Source organism: Callionymus lyra, chromosome 19 (genome assembly GCF_982586985.1).
Source record: "Callionymus lyra chromosome 19, fCalLyr1.hap1.1, whole genome shotgun sequence".
NCBI classification, from domain to species: Eukaryota; Metazoa; Chordata; class Actinopteri; order Syngnathiformes; family Callionymidae; genus Callionymus; species Callionymus lyra.
In genome coordinates, this window is record NC_141836.1 from 4,334,806 (window position 1) to 4,357,716 (window position 22,911).

At 42.0% G+C, this 22,911-nt stretch overlaps 1 protein-coding gene across 2 annotated transcripts in view; it reads left to right on the top strand.

Annotated features, from left to right (window-relative positions):
• Positions 1–1,603: 1,603 nt before the first annotated feature.
• The window catches only part of LOC148059051 (membrane-associated guanylate kinase, WW and PDZ domain-containing protein 3-like), a 96,882-nt gene continuing 75,574 nt past the window's right edge, over positions 1,604–22,911 (top strand). The window contains exon 1 of one of the 2 annotated variants that reach the window (XM_087782002.1): positions 1,604–2,404. In XM_087782002.1, coding sequence (XP_087638128.1) covers positions 2,074–2,404 — 331 coding nt within the window. In that variant the 5' untranslated portion in view covers positions 1,604–2,073. The remainder of the gene's footprint in view (positions 2,405–22,911) is intronic. The other variant, XM_087782001.1, reaches the window with a different exon arrangement.

Genomic DNA, 22,911 nt, shown 5'->3' on the forward strand with positions numbered 1-22,911 from the left:
CAAGAATGACTCACCTGGAACTGCAAAGCTGAAACTGCAGGTCCAGACAGGAAACGCGGTCATGATGCAGACCTCAGTGCAGGTTCTTCAGTTTTTAAAGGAGCCTCAAAGAAACAAATAAAGAAACGTGTTTTGTTTTTTTTGTTTTTCATCGCGTGTACGAGACATTTTCTGCCTCTTTGAACTGTCTTCTGTCGTCGTGGCATTTATGGTAATGAGTCCGGAAATCTGCTGGTTTGTGGTAATGAAGTGGAAAATGTGGTTTTTACGTACACGGGCTTTTAGTTACACAAGGTCGCCATCTGCTGGTCAATGTTGGTAACGCAACGAACGCAGTGTCATCGCGCACACACACACAAACACACACGCTTAATATGTAATGTAATATTCTCTGCCATAAATGTTTTTATTAACCATTTTAAATGTGTTTCCTGAATAATAATAATATGAAATTCTTAAGATTATTATTATTGCAATTCTTAAAAACAAGTCCGTTATTTTATTAATTTATTATTTATACAGGTAACATTTCTCAGAGAGACCTGTTGCGTTACAAAAAACACATACAGGAATCACAAACAAAATACAAACAGGAGACTATACAGAACACAAGGATTAAAATGAAATTGTGCAGAGTATTCAGTAAGTAAGTAAATAATTTGTATTTATATAGTGCTTTTCCAGACCAGGGTCACCAAGCGCTTAAACAATCAAAACAATACTCAAAAAAGTACATACTTTAAAGGTCAAGATAAAACTGAGAACAACACAGGAGTTCCAGAAAATCAAGGAAAAGCCTGAACAAATAGAAACGTCTTAAGATGTTTCTTGAAAGTGCGTGTGCAGACCAACGCAGACTCATCAGCATTTCTACGAGTCATTTAAAGTCTCCTAAACAGAGCTAATGTAAAGTTTATTTTAAAAACCTGTAAATAAAATGTACATGAATAGGTTATTTTCACATATACTGTTTTGTTTGAACTTAAGAAGTTATAGTCTTCATTAAATTAGCAGCTGTCGAGATTGACAAATGTACCTCTTTAGTGCTTAACAAAAGGTACCACGTTTTCAGTGTGTCTTTCCAAAATAAAAAATATAATTACAATATTTATTTTATGAATATTAAATCCTTTTAGACGAAAATAAATCAGAAAACTGCGAGGCTTATTATCCCTCATAATAGTTAAGGAAGGAAGGTAGATTAGGTCGAGTTAAACTACTTCAATTCAATTAAAAAGTGAGATAATTGACTTTTCATATACAAGAGTTAAAGGATGATGTCCAGCAGGGGGCAGAATTGTACAATACAATTCAGTTTACGTTTGATCGCGCTAAGAATATTAAACATTTAATTGCACTTAGGTTTGAAGATAATTGAATACTATTCTCTACAATACAAACCGTTATCCTTAATGTTAAGCAATTTATAATATAATAATAATAAAAAATAAGAATGTAGCGCAACATTCAAGTCCCGCCTACTCGTGATTCTGATTGGCTGTTCAAAATTGCGCCGTGGCTCCCGCCCCCCTGCTCGCTGATTGGTCCAGCGCGCCATCAGTCGAGGATGGAACACGGAAAAAAAAAAAGAAAAGTTCTCAAGTGTGTTTGTGTGTCTGTCGGTGTGTGTGTTGTCGCCACAGCGTCCGCGTGCACTTCCGAGCCAAAGTGACGCCGAGCGGAAGTTGAACAACTTTCAAACCCGCCTCGAGGTCCCAGAGAAGCGACGGAACTCGACGTCTTTCTTTTCCCGGCCCGGTCCAGGTGTTGTTGTTCCGTATCCAGGCGATGTTCTGCTGACGTCACCGCGCGCGCGGGAGGAGGAGCGGGACAGGTGCGCTTGGATGAAGGTTCGATCCCGGACTCGCTCAGGTCAAGTCCCCCCCCCCCCATGAAGGAGTTCCTCCCGGACTACTGTGGACCCCCTCCGCGGATCTAGCGTCTCCTCAGGTGGACCGCGGGTCTGACTCGGTTCCGGCTGCGGCTCCACTGCGGCACTGACGCAGCTGATCCTGAGACATGGTCCACGCGTCCGTCCCCCTGGTTCCGACCCGGACGCAGCTCTGATCCCTCATGACCGACTCGGGTTCCGCCAACATGTCCAAGACCCTGAAGAAGAAGAAGCACTGGTCCGCCAAGGTCCAGGAGTGCAGCGTATCGTGGGGGGGCTCCGGGGAGCTGGTGGCCGTGGTCGAGGTCCAGGGGGGCGCAGAGCTCGGGGAGTTCCCCCACCTCGGACATCTCGCCCCGGAGGCGCTGCTGTGTCTGGCCGGGAGGCTGCCCGGTACCGGGGACGTGTTGCTGGAGGTGAACGGGACCCCCGTCAGTGGACTGACCAACAGAGACACGCTGGCGGTCATCAGGCACTTCAGAGAACCGGTCCGCCTCAAGACCGTCAAGCCAGGTGGGTGTCCTTCCCTTGACCCTCCACGCAGTAGTCCAGCAGAGACTACTTCACTCTTACAAGTAGGGCTGTGTACTGGCAAGAATCTAATGCATACTATCACGATACAAGCACAACAATAGATGTAGTACTTGACTCGGTATCCTCTTGTCCTCAGTCATCGCTGGTTCAAGTATATATGTGTAGTATTGTCGAGTACTTGACTCTGGTGTTGTAGTATTTACAGACCACATGACTCTTGACAAAGTCGTAACTGCTTTCTTTTGTTTTGAAACCAAAATATGTCCAAACATCAGCTTTTAAAGCAGCTGGAGTCACTGTATCCTCTCGTCCTCAGTCATCACTGGGATCTCACTGGTACAAGGATTTATGTGTAGTATTGTGGAGTACTTGACTCTGGTGTTGCAGAATTTACAGACCACATGTTTCATTTGTTTTCAAACCAAAATATGTCCAAAGATCAGCTCTAAAAGAATCGACTGTATCCTCTGGTCCTCAGTCATCACTGGGATCTCGCTGGTACAAGTATATATGTGTAGTATTGTCGAGTACTTGACTCTGGTGTTGCATAATTTACAGACCACGTGAGTCTTGACGAAGTCGTTACTGCTTTTATTTGCTTTGAAACTGAAATATGTCCAAACATCAGAGTCGACGGTATCCTCTCGTCCTCAGTCATCTCGCAGGATTTCATTGCTCCTTTAGCCGAAGAGGACGAAATGACATAGAGTGTCAGGAAGTTCAATTGTAACGACAAAGTAAACCAACGCAGTGAATGTTTGTAATTGTAAAATGGAATAATTGTTTATTAGGATATAAACCATAAATAATTACGATAAGAATAAAACATCGCTATTCAAACCAAAGATATCACAACACAACGAGTGGAGAAACGAGGACCAACAAGTGCTTCAGGAAACTATCTTCCCCATTCTTAGTTCCTCAAGAATGCACTTATCTCGGCTGCACATCTGCCGACCTTTGTCCAGGTACAAGAATCACGATCGTGCATCTGAAGGATCTTGTTTGTGCAGCGCAAACATCGTCGCTGCTCTTTTACCCAAAACCCTCTCCAGTGTTGAACTGCTGCACACACACATGCTGCTGCACACACACATGCTGCTGCACACACACATGCTGCTGCACACACACATGCTGCTGCACACACACATGCTGCTGCACACACACATGCTGCTGCACACACACATGCTACTGCACACACACATGCTGCTACTACACAACACTTGTGACATAATCTTCGGACTTCGATGACTGATGCTGGTGTGGAGGGATCGTAGGTGTGTGTGAAGCTTGAATGGTTTTCAAACATCATTAAGAGTCGCCGTCAATCTTTGCTACTACGTACAAGGTCGACACATTTTTGCTGCTTGTCTCTGATGTTTTTCCTTGAAGTACTCGGTGACTCACATCCTGCAAACGACGACTCCTGCGAATCCAGGAGGCGACGAAAGTGTGTCTTTTGCTTTCACTCGAGAAAAACACCACCCGTGACATAACTACTCCTTCAGGTGTTTGAGATACTCTCCAGAGAGAAAACATTAGTTTTAACACTGTGTTTAGTTCAAGACGTTAATTCTTTGTTGTTTTTTTTCTCTCCACACACAGTCGTGTCCTTTCGTAGTATTCTGTTGCTGAGTATTTACTCTGTTTGCTCACCTCAAGTTCAACCTCATACATGGCGTTTAAAGAAATTCAAATCGATGCTTTCCATTATTTAGTTTTAGTTCTTGTGTGAAATACAAGGCTAACATTATTATTATTATTATTATTATAATATTAACTAGTGTGTTTATGTTTGTGGGTCATGATTTGAAGTAATTTGGAAAATATCTTACAACAACATGTACAACTTCTCCATGTTTATATACCAATGTACAAGTTCTCAGTCATCGCTTGGATCTCGCTGGTACAAGTATATATGTGTAGTATTGTCGAGTACTTGACTCTGGTGTTGTGATACTGTAGTAACGAGTATATATGTGTAGTATTGTCGAGTACTTGACTCTGGTGTTGTGATAGTGTAGTAACAAGTATATATGTGTAGTATTGTCGAGTACTTGACTCTGGTGTTGTGATAGTGTAGTAACAAGTATATATGTGTAGTATTGTCCAGTACTTGACTCTGGTGTTGTGATAGTGTAGTAACGAGTATATATGTGTAGTATTGTCAAGTACTTGACTCTGGTGTTGTGATAGTGTAGTAACGAGTATATATGTGTAGTTTTGTCAAGTACTTGACTCTGGTGTTGTGATACTGTAGTAACGAGTATATATGTGTAGTTTTGTCCAGTACTTGACTCTGGTGTTGTGATACTGTAGTAACAAGTATATATAAGGCGCTATATAAATAGAGATTATTATTATTATTATTATTATATGTGTAGTATTGTCCAGTACTTTCATTTGTTTTCAAACCAATATATGTCCAAACATCAGGTCTAAAAGAGTCAAAGGTATCCTCTCGTCCTCAGTTATGTCTAAGGTATCCTCTTGTCTTCTGTCATGTACAACTTCCCCATGTTTAGATACCGATCTACAAGTTTAAAAAAAATAAAATATAATTTCTTATACATAAAATCATGATTTACGACACTATCCCAACTTTACAAACAAACCCCTGCTTCTTTTTTTTTACACAAAAACAACAGATAAAAAACCCTTGCAGGAGCCAAGGTCTCAAGGAAACAAATTCCTACACAATTTTATATTATTTATTTCCTTTTTATTTATTTTATAGGGTTGTTTACTTTCCCACCTTCTGTTACATAATACAGTGAAATATGTTTTTAACTGAAAATACTTGCTAGCTTAGCTAGCGGCTAACAGCTCTAGCTTTTTAGGGTACATTGACGAGAGATTGTATCTTTGCAAATCTTGAATATGACAATCTTAAATCTACAACGGAGGTATGTCCGAGGTTTTCTCTACGAGCCAACAAGTTGTGTTATTAGATTCCAGCACATTGTAACCATCGCTCTGCCTCTGATGTGTGTGTGCTGTTGTGAGTCCGTCGCTCCGGGCCTGAGAGTCATTGGATCAATTAAACTTGTATCTTTGCAACCAGACGCAGCACCGGGTGACACCTTCACTGTCGGCCATGTTTGCCGTTCGGCGGGTTCGTAGCCGTGTGTGTGTGTGTGTGTGTGTGTGTGTGTGTGTGTGTGTGTGTGTGTGTGTGTGTGTGTGTGTGTGTGTGTGTGTGTGTGTGTGTGTGTGTGTGTGTGTGTGTGTGTGTGTGTGTGTGTGTGTGTGTGTGTGTGTGTGTGTGTGTGTGTGTGTGTGTGTGTGTGTGTGTGTGTGTGTGTGTGTGTGTGTGTGTGTGTGTGTGTGTGTGTGTGTGTGTGTGTGTTTGCTCGCCGCTTATTTCTCGTGGCCTGTGGAGATGACCCGGTGAAAATGTTTGTAAGGTGAGAGCGTTGTGTATGTCGAGCTGAAATTCCTGCTGACGATAAAGATGGATCTGATAAGAGGTTGTTTGCAGACGAGGAGGATCCGCTTCTGTTTCGATAACAAGTGTATTTGCTGTGTTTTTTTCCTCAATGCAGAACGAGTATCGTGTCTGGCTTCGTTGCTTTCAACCACACGTTGTGAAACTTTATTCATAAGTTCATCTTCATTGATTGAGAAAAGCTGGAGTTTAACCCAAATGTCAACATTTGGAAAAAATGACTTTTCAAACATCAATTTAAAAACAGAATGTAGCCATTATCGCAATAATAATGGGAACGGTTTGTCACCGGAGGCGTTTCCTGGTCTGCCCTGGGGCCTCCTCCCAGTACAGCAGCTTTACTAGTCCAGGAGACGTTGCGCCAAGACTCCTATATGTCTTCTCTGAGTCTCTCCTGGACGATAGAGCTGACCAAGAGAGAAGCTTGATACCCTATGATGGGCTCCTGACGTAACTCCTCAGACATACTGTCAGTTGTCAGATCTTTCTCGTCTACTGTTGGTTAAAAGAAACCAATAAATCCAGGGAAATACCTTGTGGCTCTGGTTCATGTATTTAGGTTTTGGTTAAAGTTGATTGAAACTTGTGTAAACTTCATCAAATGGCCTCAAAAAAAAAAAGACGATCCTCCTTCATGTGCGGCTCAAGTCTCTCCTTCCTCGTCAATAATTCAGGCCTCATCCATCATGGATGGCGTCCTGATGCCCGGGTGAGGTGGAGAGCATCAGGTGCCAGACGTGGATCTGGTGGAGCCCGACGTCGCTGCGGGTTTAACTTGAACGTGGTCCCGGTGATGTCATTAGTATTCAGCCTGACCGGGCACTTTTGCATCACAAGCTAACCTTGAGGGGGGACGACCGACGGGGGGCGGCGTCTCATTGATTGATGTGTCGGGATCCGCTTGTCGTCGCCTCCGAGAGCATCTTTTATCCCCCCGTCAGGTGTCTGACAGATCCCTCCCCGTCGATCTCCAAACGCCACCATCAACAGGCTAACTTATAAATGAGCGTCTGATCTGGAGCTGCACCTGAGAAGCTTCTGTTCCTGCTCCAAAAACTCTGCCTCTCGCCTCTAAACTTAGAAGCTGCTCAGCATTCAGGGAGTATATTTAGATCCTCTGACATCCCTCTGTTCGCGCTGCATCTGATTTCCCGGTGTTTACGTGTATCTCGGCGCCGCACCTGCCGCCTCGTCCTCCTCCGTCTCCTCGCCGCCGTCACTCGTCTCCTCCTCCCTCCTCTGAGGAGAGCGAACCGAAGGAGGTCCTGAAGCCCTCGTGGCCCTGAATACTAAAACTCTTCCTTTGGTTATTTTCGGTGCAATTTACCTCCGACTGCAGATATTTCTGTCGGTCCACTCGGAGCTAGAGATGATCCTGCAGAGCGGTGGAGGGCAAGACTTTCTTGTCAACAAACGTGAATGACTTATAAATATTAATAAAGATATACACTGAGTAAGTAAGTAATATTTATTTATATAGCGCTTTTCGAGACCAGGGTCACAAAGCGCTTAAACAATCAAAACAATACTCAAAAAAGTACATACTTTAAAGATCAAGATAATACTGAGAACAACACAGGAGTTCGAGAAATTCAAGGAAAAGCCTGAACAAATAGAAACGTCTTATTCAGGAATATTGTTTTACTTCTTGCCATTAGTGTGTTTTAATCATGAACTTCTTTTTACAGTACTTTTTAAAATTTCTATTTCTATTCAATTTGTTTAATTGATTTTGTTTCTTGTCCTTTTAGTGTAATTAATAATAGCAAGCGTCAATCATACAATTACAATTGAGCTAAAACATGGTTATTTCGTATGTATAATTTCATTTAATATACGTTTTATTTTTGGAAGTCGATTACAGAGATTATCTATAGTTGGCAAGTTATGCAGGTGAGAGAGAAGTCACTATTTATTTTTATTTTGAAGGTAAAGCATGTTTTTTTTTAAAGAGTATCATTTAATTATGAAAACAAACATGAAAAGACTCCTCAAACAAAATGACAAACCAATAAAAAACAACTTTTTATAAGTAGAACTAAGGAATTATGAACAGGGTTTTGTTTATCTTAAATAAAGATTTCTAGATGAGCAGTGTTATGGTTTTTCTCCTGGCTTCAAAACACGGACAAAAAGGTCTGCATCGTGGCCCGCAGGTCAGGCTTTGCTCGGCAGCTTTAATCATCAGAACTGCATCTTAAACAGTCCCTGAAGGCATCATCATTAAATGTGGAGCTGAGAGAGGAGGTTCTTTGGAGGATGTTCTAGAAGATGGAAGGGATGCAACGTTTATTGCGAGCGGTCGAGTCAATCATCTGCTGCTTTTGAATCCGCTCACGTGGTTCCGTTCTTCACGCTTCTGACGGATGATGAATGGATGAATGTCGTGTGCAGTTCAGTCCGACAGCTGCTTTTCTCTGTCATGAATTTGCTGAAACATCTCCGCGGGTCAGTAGGAACAGGAAAAGGATAATGTGGTCGAAGCTTTTTTTTTTTTTTTTAAAGTGCTGGGAGCGTCGCCAGCACCGCTCGCATCTCCTCAAGATGTTGAGCAACATCCCTCTTCAGCGCCTCCACCTGGCTCCGGCTCTCGCACTCGGATGAGCCGCATTGCAGTCGAGCTCGGCAGCTGCTGGCTGCAGGCAGACGCTCTTGGCAGGAGAGCTGGACGGCGGCGCTGAATCACCGCCACTGTGTTCGCTTCTGCCGGGCCGACGCCGCCGCTTCGTGGACTCCATGTTCTGTCGGTGGAGCTCGTGGAGAACTTTCAAAGCTTTGTTGTGTCTCATTGGGACTGGAAGAGGGAAAAAATGTCATTTAAAATCTCTTTGATTGACCAATGTGTCTGTACAGTGATAAGCCTTATCTGGAGCCTTTTATTCCACTCGCACATTTCTACACGTTATTAAATGTCAAGTCCTTGATGAAAATAAATGCATTTCCTTGTTTTTTATCAAGGAGTCAATTATTTGAAGGGGTTACATTTTGTGAATATGCACAAATGTATGTCACAGTACAGTTTGGAATCCAGTAGGATCTGGAATCTTACTAGTACAGATTGGAATTCCATGTACATACAACTAGTACAGATTGGAATCCTGCTACTGAACACGGATCTTAATAATGATATGGGTTAGGGTTGGTAATCTGAATTTCTCTTATTAGAATTAGAGATTTTCCAGGTAGAATTCCCATTTGTCCTAGGACAGATTGGAATTCCAATATTCACATCCCTATACAGTAGTAGGATTCCAATCTGTACTAGTAAAGATTGGAATTCACTAGTAGAATCTGGAATCATCCTAGGACCGATTGGAAAACCATATACATACAACAAGTACAGATTGGAATCCAGTAGGATCTGGAATCCTACTAGTACAGCTTGGAATTCCGTATACATACAACTAGTACAGATTGGAATCCTGCTACTGAACTGGGATCTTAATAATGATATGGGTTAGGGTTGGTAATCCAAATTTCTCTTATTAGAATTTTTTCCTGGTAGAATTCCTATTTGTACTATGAAAAGATTGGAATTCCAATATTCACATCCCTATACAGTAGTAGCATTCCAATCTGTCCTAGTAGAGATTGGAATTCACTAGTAGAACCTGGAATCTTCCTAGTACAGATTGGAAAACCATATACATACAACTATTACAGATTGGAAAACCATATACATACAACTATTACAGATTGGAAAACCATATACATACAACTATTACAGATTGGAAAACCATATACATACAACTATTACAGATTGGAAAACCATATACATACAACTAGTACAGATTGGAATCCTGCCACTGAACTGGGATCTTAATAATGATATGGGTCGGGGTTAGGGTTTGTAATCCGAATTTCTCTTATTAGAATTAGAGATTGTCCTGGTAGAATTCCTTTTTGTCCTAGGACAGATTGGAATTCCAATATTCAGATCCCAGTTTCGTACTAGGATTCCAGATCCTATTAGTAGAGATTGGAATTACAATCTGTACAAGTAGAGAATTCCGATCCTACTATTAGAGAATTCCAATCTCTACTAGTAGAGAGTGGAATCCAGTAGAGATCGGAATTCACTAGAAGAATCTGGAATTCTTCTAGTACAGCTTGGAATTCCTATTCCAATGTGGCAGCGCTGGACGGTCGTCTCAAATCAAAGTACACTATTATTCCCGTTGATACGGTGACCTATAAAGAGGGTTTGAGATAAGATAAGAATTATAGGTCATTAACGTCAACGGTAAAAAAAAAACGACGATGCAGGAAAATGGGGTTTATTTTGCAGCTGAACCATGGTCTTAAACTTAGGGATTAGTTCAGTTCCATGTATGTCGTGACAGAGCCGTGAGCAACAGCACATTGATAAAAAAAAAGTAGAAAAAATGAGATCCCAAATGTTCCTGATGTGTCTCAGCTTGGAAAAGACCCCCACAAAGCTCTTCTCTAGAGTCTCCCTCAGATGCTTAATCCCCTCAAAACAAGCCCAGGCGTGAGCGTGAGACTCGCTCGCAACAGTTTGCAGCCGAGTAATGATGCAGCGCCGCAAACATCCAGATGTGCGCAGCCATCTTCATTATCGCGGGGTTCCGTTTGAAGACGCTCGTCTCCGGGTGAGAAGTTCCCACCGAGGAGGACGATCACAAGCAGCTGCACGTCCTCGCAGTCTTTCACCAGAAGAGTTCTTCTTCTGAGGGATTAAAATAGGAGGAGAGAAGTGGGTCACGGAGGGAGGCGTGACGCCGATCCAGGAGGTGCGACGACGACTGTCATCACATTTTCATTCATTTGGGGGGAAAATTGGAAAGTGATTGTGTGACGGCGCCGCGGACGGCGTTGGTTCGAACGGGAAATGAGCCGAGTTACAACACCTTCCTGGGCTCAATGGACCCGATCCTCGTGGAGCTTTATTGTTCCGCGGGTCGCGGCAGATTAGTTTGTAAAATCGACACTTGACCTCTGTGTGTGAAGCTTCCACTTCCTGTTCACAGATCTGTGAACCGTTGAGAAGTTTTTGCTCCGTGAGAGATAACAAGATATTACACAGCTGATGAAATAATTCATGGAGTCACAGCCATTAAACATGGAGAGGAAGAGATTCAAAGATTCAACAAAGTGGAAGATTCAATTCCCTGTTGAGACGTTGTTGTTTTTTCTGGAACAAAACAGAAGAAAGAATCTCGGTGTTACACACTGTAGTGTGTTACACACTGTAGTGTGTTACCCTGAGTGTGGAGCCGTGAATGAAAGTTTGTGATAAACAAAGATTAAAGACATGAGTCACAACAATGAACACCAACGTTACTAATGTTGCTCCAGTCGGAGAGTCGTACTATTTTAGTAGGAAGGGTAGTCGGGCAGTTTTTTAGATTTTTCCAGTTGTCCAGTACTTGACTCTGGTTTTGTGATAGTGTAGTAACAAGTATATATGTGTAGTATTATCGAGTACTTGACTCTGGTGTTGTGATAGTGTAGTAACAAGTATATATGTGTAGTATTGTCCAGTACTTGACTCTGGTGTTGTGATAGTGTAGTAACAAGTATATATGTGTAGTATTGTCGAGTACTTTGACTCTGGTGTTGTGATAGTGTAGTAACAAGTATATATGAGTAGTATTGTCCAGTACTTGACTCTGGTGTTGTGATAGTGTAGTAACAAGTATATATGTGTAGTATTGTCCAGTACTTGACTCTGGTGTTGTAGTATTTACAGACCACATGACTCTTGACGAAGTCGTAACTGTTTTCATTTGTTTTCAAACCAAAATATGTCCAAACATCAGCTTTAAAAGCTGCTGGAGTCACTGTATCCTCTCGTCCTCAGTTATCCCCAGGATCTGGCATTAATTCAGCCGCTAAGGACATAATGACTGCTTCCATCTAGAGGCCTGTTCAATTGAAACATAAAAATGAACAAAACTCATGAATATTTATATGTTAATTGTAATTTATTTTCAAATTTTAATTCCTTTTAAACACACGCTTTAAAAAATAAACTGTAAAATCCCAATGAAAGAAATAATTTTCTTGTTTTTTAAGTTGATACACGGCTGTTAAATAAAAAAGCTATTCAAGTATCTTCTGTATCTTTATCTTCTTCTGGGAGTTCACTGTGAGTTCACTTTGCTCCAAATACTTCCACCAGTGATGTGGATCAAGGTCTTGAAGTGGGCTTCCTGGGGCTGATCCTCCCGATCTCTGGAGTTTGTTTTGTAGGTTAATAACAAGACGATGATGGACGGTGTGTCCTCGCCGTCTGTGGTCTGGAGCTCGGGCCGGACTCGTCTCCGCCGTGAACCATCAATCATCCTCAAAGAGTGTCACTGACCCGGCTCCTAGAGTCCACCCTCAGGTGGTTCTTCAGCTGGTGCGAGACCCTCTTCCACCGTGAAGTTCTTGTCTGGAAAGATTGTGTCGAGGTGGATCTTTAGGACGCCTCACTCTGGCTCGGGAACCTCAGTGTGGTGTTAAAAATAAACTGAAGATGGTTCTCCACGATCCTCCTCATCAGGATTCACGTCTGCTTCCTTCTGGCCTCGGACCAATTTAGCTCCGGCGCTCCTTAGCTGCGCTAACAAGTTATTGATCAGCTACAATCTCATCCCCGTGCAGTCGCACCCGAGGGTTCTGATCCCGGAGGAGACACCAGAACTGTCGGCCCGGTTCAGAGCGCCGGGTTCTTATCGCTCCCGACAGCGCCGGCGCTCAGTATGCAGCTCGTCCGCCGCTCCTTATTTCCCACTGATGCTCTAATCCTGGGACGCAAATTGACAAATCTCTGGACTGGACTGGAAGACGCATTATGATGCGGGAACACACTCCTGCCACCACCCGTGCTGCCGCCACGCTGCCACGTCCTGAGTCCAGAACCAAACATTTACGGATGCATTGGAGGTGGAGAAACGACAATCTCTACTTCCTAAACCGTGGTTTTCTTGTTCATTTTCAAGGATTTCTACACTATTTTTCTTATTATCCACTTGTTATTTCACTTTAAATGATTCAAGCCTCACTTTCTAATGTTATTACTGCGACTTTAGGTCAGGTTAGGTAGAACTTTATTGTTTTTTTTACAATTAGACACAGCAATACAGCAATTATTCATAAAACATTTAATAAAAATGAACAAGAACAAAGAGAAATAAAGAGAAAGAACAAGATGAAAGATACGACGGACGGAGACGTAAACGACAACGAGACATAGAAGTACAAATTGACAACTTTACAAAACGGTGACCCTGATTGGTCAAAATGCGCATCTAAGAAATGCTTGATTTATACGATAAATAATTATAAATAATCGCACATGTTTTCCATATGAATATCTCGCGTGCCAATTATATTTATATAGCATATTTATATAGATATATTTTATATTTATATATTATATTTATAAAGCCTGCACGAATAAAAACGTCTCAGGAAACATCTTAAGACATTTTTATTTGTTCAGGCTTTTCCTTGATTTTCTGGAACTCCTGTGTTGTTCTCAGTATTATCTTGACCTTTAAAGTATATACTTTATTGAATATTGTTTTAAATATTTAAGCGCTTTGTGACCCTGGTCTGGAAAAGCGCTATATAAATACAAATTACTTACTTACTTTCTTATATCTTTATCTATTGGTTTCAAGTTTTGGCTTTTAACTCGTAAAATATCCACTCTTTTTCTCCCTGTTTCGGCTTCTACTCCCTGAACTCGACATCCTTGTGTTGTCGTAACATATTCTATCCGTCACGTCCCGGGTTTACGCAACGGCTTCGGCTCCAGAAGTGGAAGTCGGAGCGAGTTTGATCAGTTGATCTTGGACAAATATTGAACTTGAAGTGTCAGGAGGTGTTTTTCCGCGACACCGGTCACACAACCCGCCGTCGATGGTGTCGAGGGAAAGAACCAGAACATTATTTTGGTGTTCAAGACCCTTGTGCTGCTCAAGGGTCCCTCAGTAATATACATGTGTATAAAGAGATAAGAAGAAGTAGCACAAAATACACAAGTAAACAACAAATACCTTTTTAACTCTAACACTAGTTTGTGTGTTACATAGGTTCATGTCTTATTGTGTGTTTTAATTGTATTTATCAAATAATTAATTGGTCAGAGAACAGATTAACATTTTTCTTGTGTTACCAATGATCATCTGGATCCACAAATATCTTGAAGAATTTGTTGTCTCCTTCTTCTTTGCTGTGACTGTGCGACCTTCTGGACATTTCCATGTTAAACTGACAAACAAACGCACAATCATCAGCCGTCCATGCCTCACAAAAAACACAACCTACTTGTCGACTGAAAAACTGTGTATAAAATACTTTGTCATACACACAAAAACGTGGGTTTAATTTCCAACAATATGTACACAAACGCGGGACGAACACACACATGAATTATTGACACACTCAGGCTTGTTTGTGGGTCTCATGTCTTATTGTGACACATTGTTGTGTTTTAATTGTATTTATTCATTTTTTAAGTAGTCTTAAGAATGTATCTGCATATTGTGTGAGATCCACGAAAGAACAACACATGTTGTGTGTTTAAAAACGGGGGATTTTGGAAAATATTTAATTATATTTTATAACATTTTTGTAAAGAAATAAAAAAAGGTTTGTTGACACTAAATGAAAAACTGTTCATTCATATTTTTGTATCATATGTTTAAGATTTAAATGTGAGTTTGTTGATGTGTGTATCTTTCTCTGGAAATGTCGTTGTGTGTGTTTTTACACAATTCAAAAATGCGACACGTCTTATGTTTTCGGGGCAAGAATCTGCTGAGTCGTCGCGGCTTAAGAGCGTTTTTAAGAAATACTCCCGAAGCTGCGTTTACTTTGTCAAGTGTCGCAGGAATGTTGTGTGTCGAGTGTCGCCGGAGTGTGTGTGGAAAAATGTCAACAGTCCTGACAGACCTGCGTCTCCAGCTACACTCGTGTCACACACTCGTTGTTGGTTTCTGCTCGTATTGTTGCACATTCCTGATGCGCCGTGATGTCATCGCACAGGAATCCCAGGAATGTCTCACACACACAGTTTCTGTCGTCGCACAAGTGGATAAATAAGTTACAAAATTAATGTCATCGTAATTAATTATGTGTTAAATATATTTACTTGAGGATTTCTTCCAAAGTGTGACAAACACAATAAATGTGGACAAAATGTATTGAAATCTTCAATTAATGAGAGAAAAACTTAAACAGTAACTTGTGAAATGATTTCTTTTTTTAATTTTATTTTTAAAGAAATGATTGGTCAGAGAACGGATTAACATTCTTCAGGTGTTACCAATGATCATCTGGATCCACAAATATTTTGAAGAATTTGTTGTCGTGGCTCCTAGTACAAGACATTTTTTTCTGTGACAAACCAGTATTAATTAATTGAATAATAATCGACTTTAATGTCGCTACATTTCAACAACTATCTCAGGTACTGACCACTGCGGTTTGCAGTCTGAGCCTCAACTCAAATTATTATGTCATTTTTTAAATATCACAGTGATTAGCAAGAAGGTTGCTGGTTCACTTCCAGGCCAAGCTAACTTGTGACCTTTCCTGTTTGTATGTTCTCCCCGTGTTGTGTGGGTTTACTCCGGACACTCCGGTTTCCTCCCACACAGTCCAAAAACATACAGAGGTTTACTGAGAACTTGGGGAAATTTTCCGTAGGTATGAGTGTGTGTGTGAATGGTTGTCTGTCTTTGTGTGTGCCCTGTGACAGACTGGTGTCCTGTCCAGGGTGTCCCCTGCCTCCCGCCCTATGACACTGGGATAGGCTGCCGGCGCCCCCCACTGGGATGAAGCGGTAGAAATTGAATGAGTGAATGATACAGTTTTGATAAAAAGGTTTAAACTCTCCAAATAAAAGCCAAAACACACCAGGGATGTGAGTCCGGGCAGCAGTTGTCTTTGGTGGTCATGGATGGATCGAGATGTTTGAATGAAGCAGATGTTCACTCCAGCGTTTCTACCTCAGACTCGTTTCTCGTCCTCCGTCCCGTGTTTGTTCTTCACTCACTTCAAAGACTGAATGAAAAACCTCATCAAACGCTGCCCGACAGACACTTCACTCCTGGATGTGAAATTGAAGCCGGTCGCCGTGACGATGCCCCCCCCCTCCTCCTCCGCAGCAGCAGGTGCACCTGTACCTGTGCGTCGCCATGGGGACGGGCTCTTTGTCCCGGGGGACGGAGACGCACGCTCAACCCGACGCACTCGTTTGTTGGTTTCAGGGCGAGTTTCTGAAAGTGTTGAGTTTCCCGGCAGGTTTTTCCTGAACCACAAGCGGAGATCCTCGGCCACACTTTAGTTGACATTTTTGTAGGTCGCCATGACGACGCATTGTTTAGGTGTCTAGCGTGAGACTTCCTGGAAACGGACGGGGTCGGTTACACACAATGATACTCGGAGGATGATAACTTTTGAAATATTAAACACACACAAGCTATTTATTACACACTTGTCATGTTACTCACTGATGGGATAAAAATAGCGCAAATATAAACAAAACAAACACACAAGATACAATATTTATGTTCTCGTAAGTACATAAAGAGGTACACATACACGTATTGACCAAAGTAATACATAACAAAGTATACATTAATACAAACACAATGATTGTGAAACACGTGTTGAACAAAGTAATACACAACAAAGTATACATTAATAAAAACACAATGATTGTGAAACACCTGTTGACCAAATTAATACACAACAAAGTATATATTAATAAAAACACAATGATTGAAAAAAACCTGTTGAACAAAGTAATACACCACAAAGTATACATTAATAAAAACACAATGATTGAGAAATACCTGTTGAACAAAGTAACACACAACAAAGTTTACATTAATAAAAACACAATGATTGAGAAACACCTGTTGAACAAAGTAATACACAACAAAGTATACATTAATAAAAACACAATGATTGAGAAACACCTGTTGAACAAAGTAATACACAACAAAGTTTACATTAATAAAAACCCACTGATTGAGAAACACCTGTTGAACAAAGTAATACACAACAAAGTATACATTAATAAAAACACAATGATTGAGAAACACCTGTTGAACAAAGTATACATTAATAAAAACACAATGATTGAGAAACACCTGTTGAACAAAGTAATACACAACAAAGTATACATTAATAAAAACACAATGATTGAGTCACACCTGTTGACCAAAGTAATACACAACAAAGTATAAATTAATAAAAACACAATGATTGAGAAACACCTGTTGAACAAAGTAATACACAACAAAGTAAACATTAATAAAAACGCACGCACAAACTTGTAATGTAAATTGTCAGATACACAATCACATCAACCTTTTAAAATAACACAATAATTGAGATGAAATTAATTTACAACATTTTTAAAACTTGTGGTTACACACATTAAACAACACAAACCAAGTCAAGCAAAAAACACACAAGCTTTAACTGAGAAACAAACAAACAATAACATATATTTTCAATCTATATATGTTGCTGCAAATGACGGACAAGAAAAGTGCACAATCATAAAAGACACAAACGCACAATCATCAGCCGTTCAGACTCACAAAAACACAACCTACTTGTTGACTGAAAACTGTGTATTAAATACTTTGTGATACACACAAAAACATGGATTAATTTCCAAGATTATGTACACAAACGCATGACGAACACACACATGAATTATTGACGCACTCGGCTCTGGTGTCCAGGCTGTTTGTGGGTGTGAAGGACTGGGATACTGCAGCAGGAGTGAGGGAGGAGGGGGAGATCAGGGGGGAGATCAGGGGGAGGCAGAGGTCCACGACCTCCCACCCTCTGCAGGGAGACGGAATTAAGTCACAATTAAGTCCAATTGCCGATAATGGATCGACGGAAATGTCACAACAATCATGTCGACGACGTGAAGTTTCAGGCGTGACGAGAAAGAAGAACCGAGTTGAAGGACAAACGCACAACAAAACCTAAAACACACAACAAAAAACGAATATACACTTGCTTATACAAACTTTCATTAACACACATAAAAACAAACACCGACAATCACTCAATAATAAACACAAAAACAACACATTATTTATAAATGCACACAAAACTTAAAACACACAATGAGTACACACTTGCTTATTTAAACTTTCATTGATGCACGTAAAAAAAACGTACACACACCGACAATCACTCTATTATGAACACAAAAACGACAGATTATGAATAAATGCACACAAAACCTAAAACACACAACAAAAAACTAAGAAATACACACATGCTTACACAAACTTTCATTGATACACATAAGAAGTGTGTACACACACCAACAATCACTCGATTATGAACACAAAATCAACACATTATTGATAAATGCACACAAAACCTAAAACACACAACAAATACACACATGCTTACACAAACTTTCATTGATACACGTAAAAGAAAACATACACACACCGACAATCACTCAATTATGAACAAAAAACGACACATTACGAATAAATGAACACACAATTATGGTCGCACACAAACCCAGTAATTTCAGTGACACATGAAGGTCATGATCAACTACACAAAACAGAAGATACTTCAACTTTAAGCCTGGCCTGCAGCAGCAGTGACGACTTTAAAGTGTCGTTTGTTGGTTAAAGAGTCAAAAGAACACGAGGAAGAGAAGCTTCTCCACAGGGAGCGTCAGGATAAACACACAAAGATTAGTTGCCATAGCAAACGGTGCGTAAAGCAACTCGCACAAGCGCACACAACTTTGTGTGTTTTTGGGGGGCAACGAGATGAGAGAAGACGCACAAATGTAGAGACGCTCGACGTCGCACAACAATGAGAGAGACGCACAAATGTAGAGACGCACAAATGTAGAGACACTTGACGTCGCACAACGACGAAAGAGACGCACAAATGTAGAGACACTTGACGTCGCACAACGACGAAAGAGACGCACAAATGTAGAGACACTTGACGTCGCACAACGACGAAAGAGACGCACAAATGTAGAGACACTTGACGTCGCACAACGACGAGAGAGACGCACAAATGTTGAGACGCTGGACGTCGCACAACGACGAGAGAGACGCACAAATGTAGAGACGCTCGACGTCGCACAACGACCAGAGAGACGCACAAATGTAGAGACGCTGGACGTCGCACAACGACGAGAGTGACGCACAAATGTAGAGACGCTGGACGTCGCACAACGACGAGAGAGACGCACAAATGTAGAGAAGCTGGACGTCACACAACGACAAGAGAGACGCACAAATATAAAGACGCTAGATGTCGCACAATGACGAGAGAGACGCACAAATGTAGAGACGCTGGACGTCGCACAACGATGAGAGAGACGCACAAATGTAGAGAAGAGAGAGACGCACAAATGTAGAGACGCTGGACGTCGCACAACGACGAGAGAGACGCACAAATGTAGAGACGCTGGATGTCGCACAACGACGAGAGAGACGCACAAATGTAGAGACGCTCGACGTCGCACAACAATGAGAGAGACGCACAAATGTAGAGACGCACAAATGTAGAGACACTTGACGTCGCACAACGACGAAAGAGACGCACAAATGTAGAGACACTTGACGTCGCACAACGACGAAAGAGACGCACAAATGTAGAGACACTTGACGTCGCACAACGACGAAAGAGACGCACAAATGTAGAGACACTTGACGTCGCACAACGACGAGAGAGACGCACAAATGTAGAGACGCTGGACGTCGCACAACGACGAGAGAGACGCACAAATGTAGAGACGCGCGACGTCGCACAACGACCAGAGAGACGCACAAATGTAGAGACGCTGGACGTCGCACAACGACGAGAGTGACGCACAAATGTAGAGACGCTGGACGTCGCACAACAACGAGAGAGACGCACAAATGTAGAGAAGCTGGACGTCACACAACGACAAGAGAGACGCACAAATATAAAGACGCTAGATGTCGCACAATGACGAGAGAGACGCACAAATGTAGAGACGCTGGACGTCGCACAACGATGAGAGAGACGCACAAATGTAGAGAAGCTGGACGTCGCACAACGATGAGAGAGACGCACAAATGTAGAGACGCTGGACGTCGCACAACGACGAGAGAGACGCACAAATGTAGAGACGCTGGATGTCGCACAACGACGAGAGAGACGCACAAATGTAGAGACGCTGGATGTCGCACAACGACGAGAGAGACGCACAAATGTAGAGACGCTGGACGTCACACAACAGACCAGAGAGACGCACAAATATAAAGACGCTGGACGTCGCACAACGACGAGAGAGACGCACAAATGTAGAGACGCTGGACGTCGCACAACGACGAGAGAGACGCACAAATGTAGAGACGCTGGACGTCGCACAACGATAAGAGAGACGCACAAATATAAAGACGCTGGACGTCGCACAACAACGAGAGAGACGCACAAATGTAGAGACGCTGGATGTCGCACAACGACGAGAGAGACGCACAAATGTAGAGACGCTGGACGTCGCACAACGACGAGAGAGACGCACAAATGTAGAGACGCTGGATGTCGCACAACGACGAGAGAGACGCACAAATGTAGAGACGCTGGATGTCGCACAACGACGAGAGAGACGCACAAATGTAGAGACGCTGGACGTCACACAACAGACCAGAGAGACGCACAGATGTAGAGACGCTCGACGTCGCACAACGACCAGAGAGACGCACAAATGTAGAGACGCTGGACGTCGCACAACGACGAAAGAGACGCACAAATGTAGAGACGCTGGACGTCGCACAACGACGAGAGAGACGCACAAATGTAGAGAAGCTGGACGTCGCACAACGACGAGAGAGACGCACAAATGTAGAGACGCTGGACGTCGCACAACGACGAAAGAGACGCACAAATGTAGAGACGCTGGACGTCGCACAACGACGAGAGAGACGCACAAATGTAGAGACGCTGGACGTCGCACAACGACGAGAGAGACGCACAAATGTAGAGAAGCTGGACGTCGCACAACGACGAGAGAGACGCACACATATAAAGACGCTAGATGTCGCACAATGACGAGAGAGATGCACAAATGTAGAGAATCTGGACGTCGCACAACGATGAGAGAGACGCACAAATGTAGAGAAGCTGGACGTCGCACAACGACGAGAGAGACGCACACATATAAAGACGCTAGATGTCGCACAATGACGAGAGAGACGCACAAATGTAGAGAATCTGGACGTCGCACAACGATGAGAGAGACTCACAAATATAAAGACGCTGGACGTCGCACAACGATGAGAGAGACTCACAAATATAAAGACGCTGGACGTCGCACAACGATGAGAGAGACTCACAAATATAAAGACGCTGGACGTCACACAACGATGAGAGAGACTCACAAATATAAAGACGCTGGACGTCGCACAACGATGAGAGAGACGCACAAATATAAAGACGCTGGACGTCGCACAACGACGAGAGAGACGCACAAATGTAGAGACGCTGGACGTCGCACAACGACGAGAGAGACGCACAAAAACACTAATCCGACTCATTCCAGGGATAATAACCGAGACCCTGAAGGCGACACTTCTGTGCGACCCAAACATTATGACCAGCGCTGCTCTCTTATCGCTCGGCCTGCAGTGGTCAGTGGCTCGACACTCGCCAGCACATGCTCCAGCTCTAGCGTGTGATTAGCCCCCCGACGCCCCCCCGACACCCCCTTGACACCCCCCTGACACCCCCCTCCCCCCCGACACCCCCCTGAGGCCAAAGATAATCCGTCACGACTGGCATCAAATTAACAAGCGTCACATGCTGTCCAGACTGATCCTGAGTCAGTCGTCGTCTCTTAAAGACATTCAATGTTTTTGTTGCTGACTCGGCAAAAATAAAAAAAAGAAGGTCTTCACTAATTAATTCTGATAAATGATAAAGGAGTCACGACACCACCGACTGCACTGTAGCTCGCAGTGAAACCGACCGTCCATGAACGCACCGCAACAAAGTTACCGTCCAATCTGTTTGATTGTCTCCGTCGTCATGGCGACCGGAGGGAGGAGGCCTGGCAGGGGCAGATGAACCAAACTAACTGTTGATAACGTTGACATTCTTTTTTTTTTTAAAACACTGAATGATTATTTTTAATATTTTTAATATTTAATTATTTTTATATTTATATATTTTTAAATAATTGTATTAAATAACATTTGTATATTATAAGGTCTAATGGGTGTTTATTCGAAGAGATAATAATAAAAGGTTACATTTTTATTATTGTTTTTAAATTTTTGAATTCAATGTTTTTTATGCATAGAGATAGAATTCTAAATTCCATGTTTTTAGCTTTTTAACTGTTAAAATGTTGCCACGAGACGATATTCAACCAAAAAAATTAAATGCTTAGAAATCAAAAACAATTTCCATCTATTTCCAATAAAAACGTTTCAACATTTGAAATATAAAAAACAAGCATCACTGATGCTGTACTTGGATCCTGACGATCACTTGAAGCATCTCAAGTCTGTTTGCAGCGAGAGCCTCGAACGTTTGGTGACGTCCTCATCACACACTATTGTTCACACTGTTGTTCGCACTGTTGTTCACACTGTTGTTTACACTATTGTTTACACTATTGTTTACACTATTGTTCGCACTATTGTTGGCACTATTGTTCACACCATTGTTCACACTATTGTTTACACTATTGTTCACACCATTGTTCACACTATTGTTTACACTATTGTTTACACTATTGTTCACACCATTGTTCACACTATTGTTTACACTATTGTTTACACTATTGTTCACACTATTGTTCACACTATTGTTCACACTATTGTTTACACTATTGTTCACACTATTGTTCACACTATTGTTCACACTATTGTTTACACTATTGTTCACACTATTGTTCACACTATTGTTCACACTATTGTTCACACTATTGTTCACACTATTGTTCGCACTATTGTTCACACTATTGTTCACACTATTGTTCACACCATTGTTCACACTATTGTTTACACTATTGTTTACACTATTGTTCACA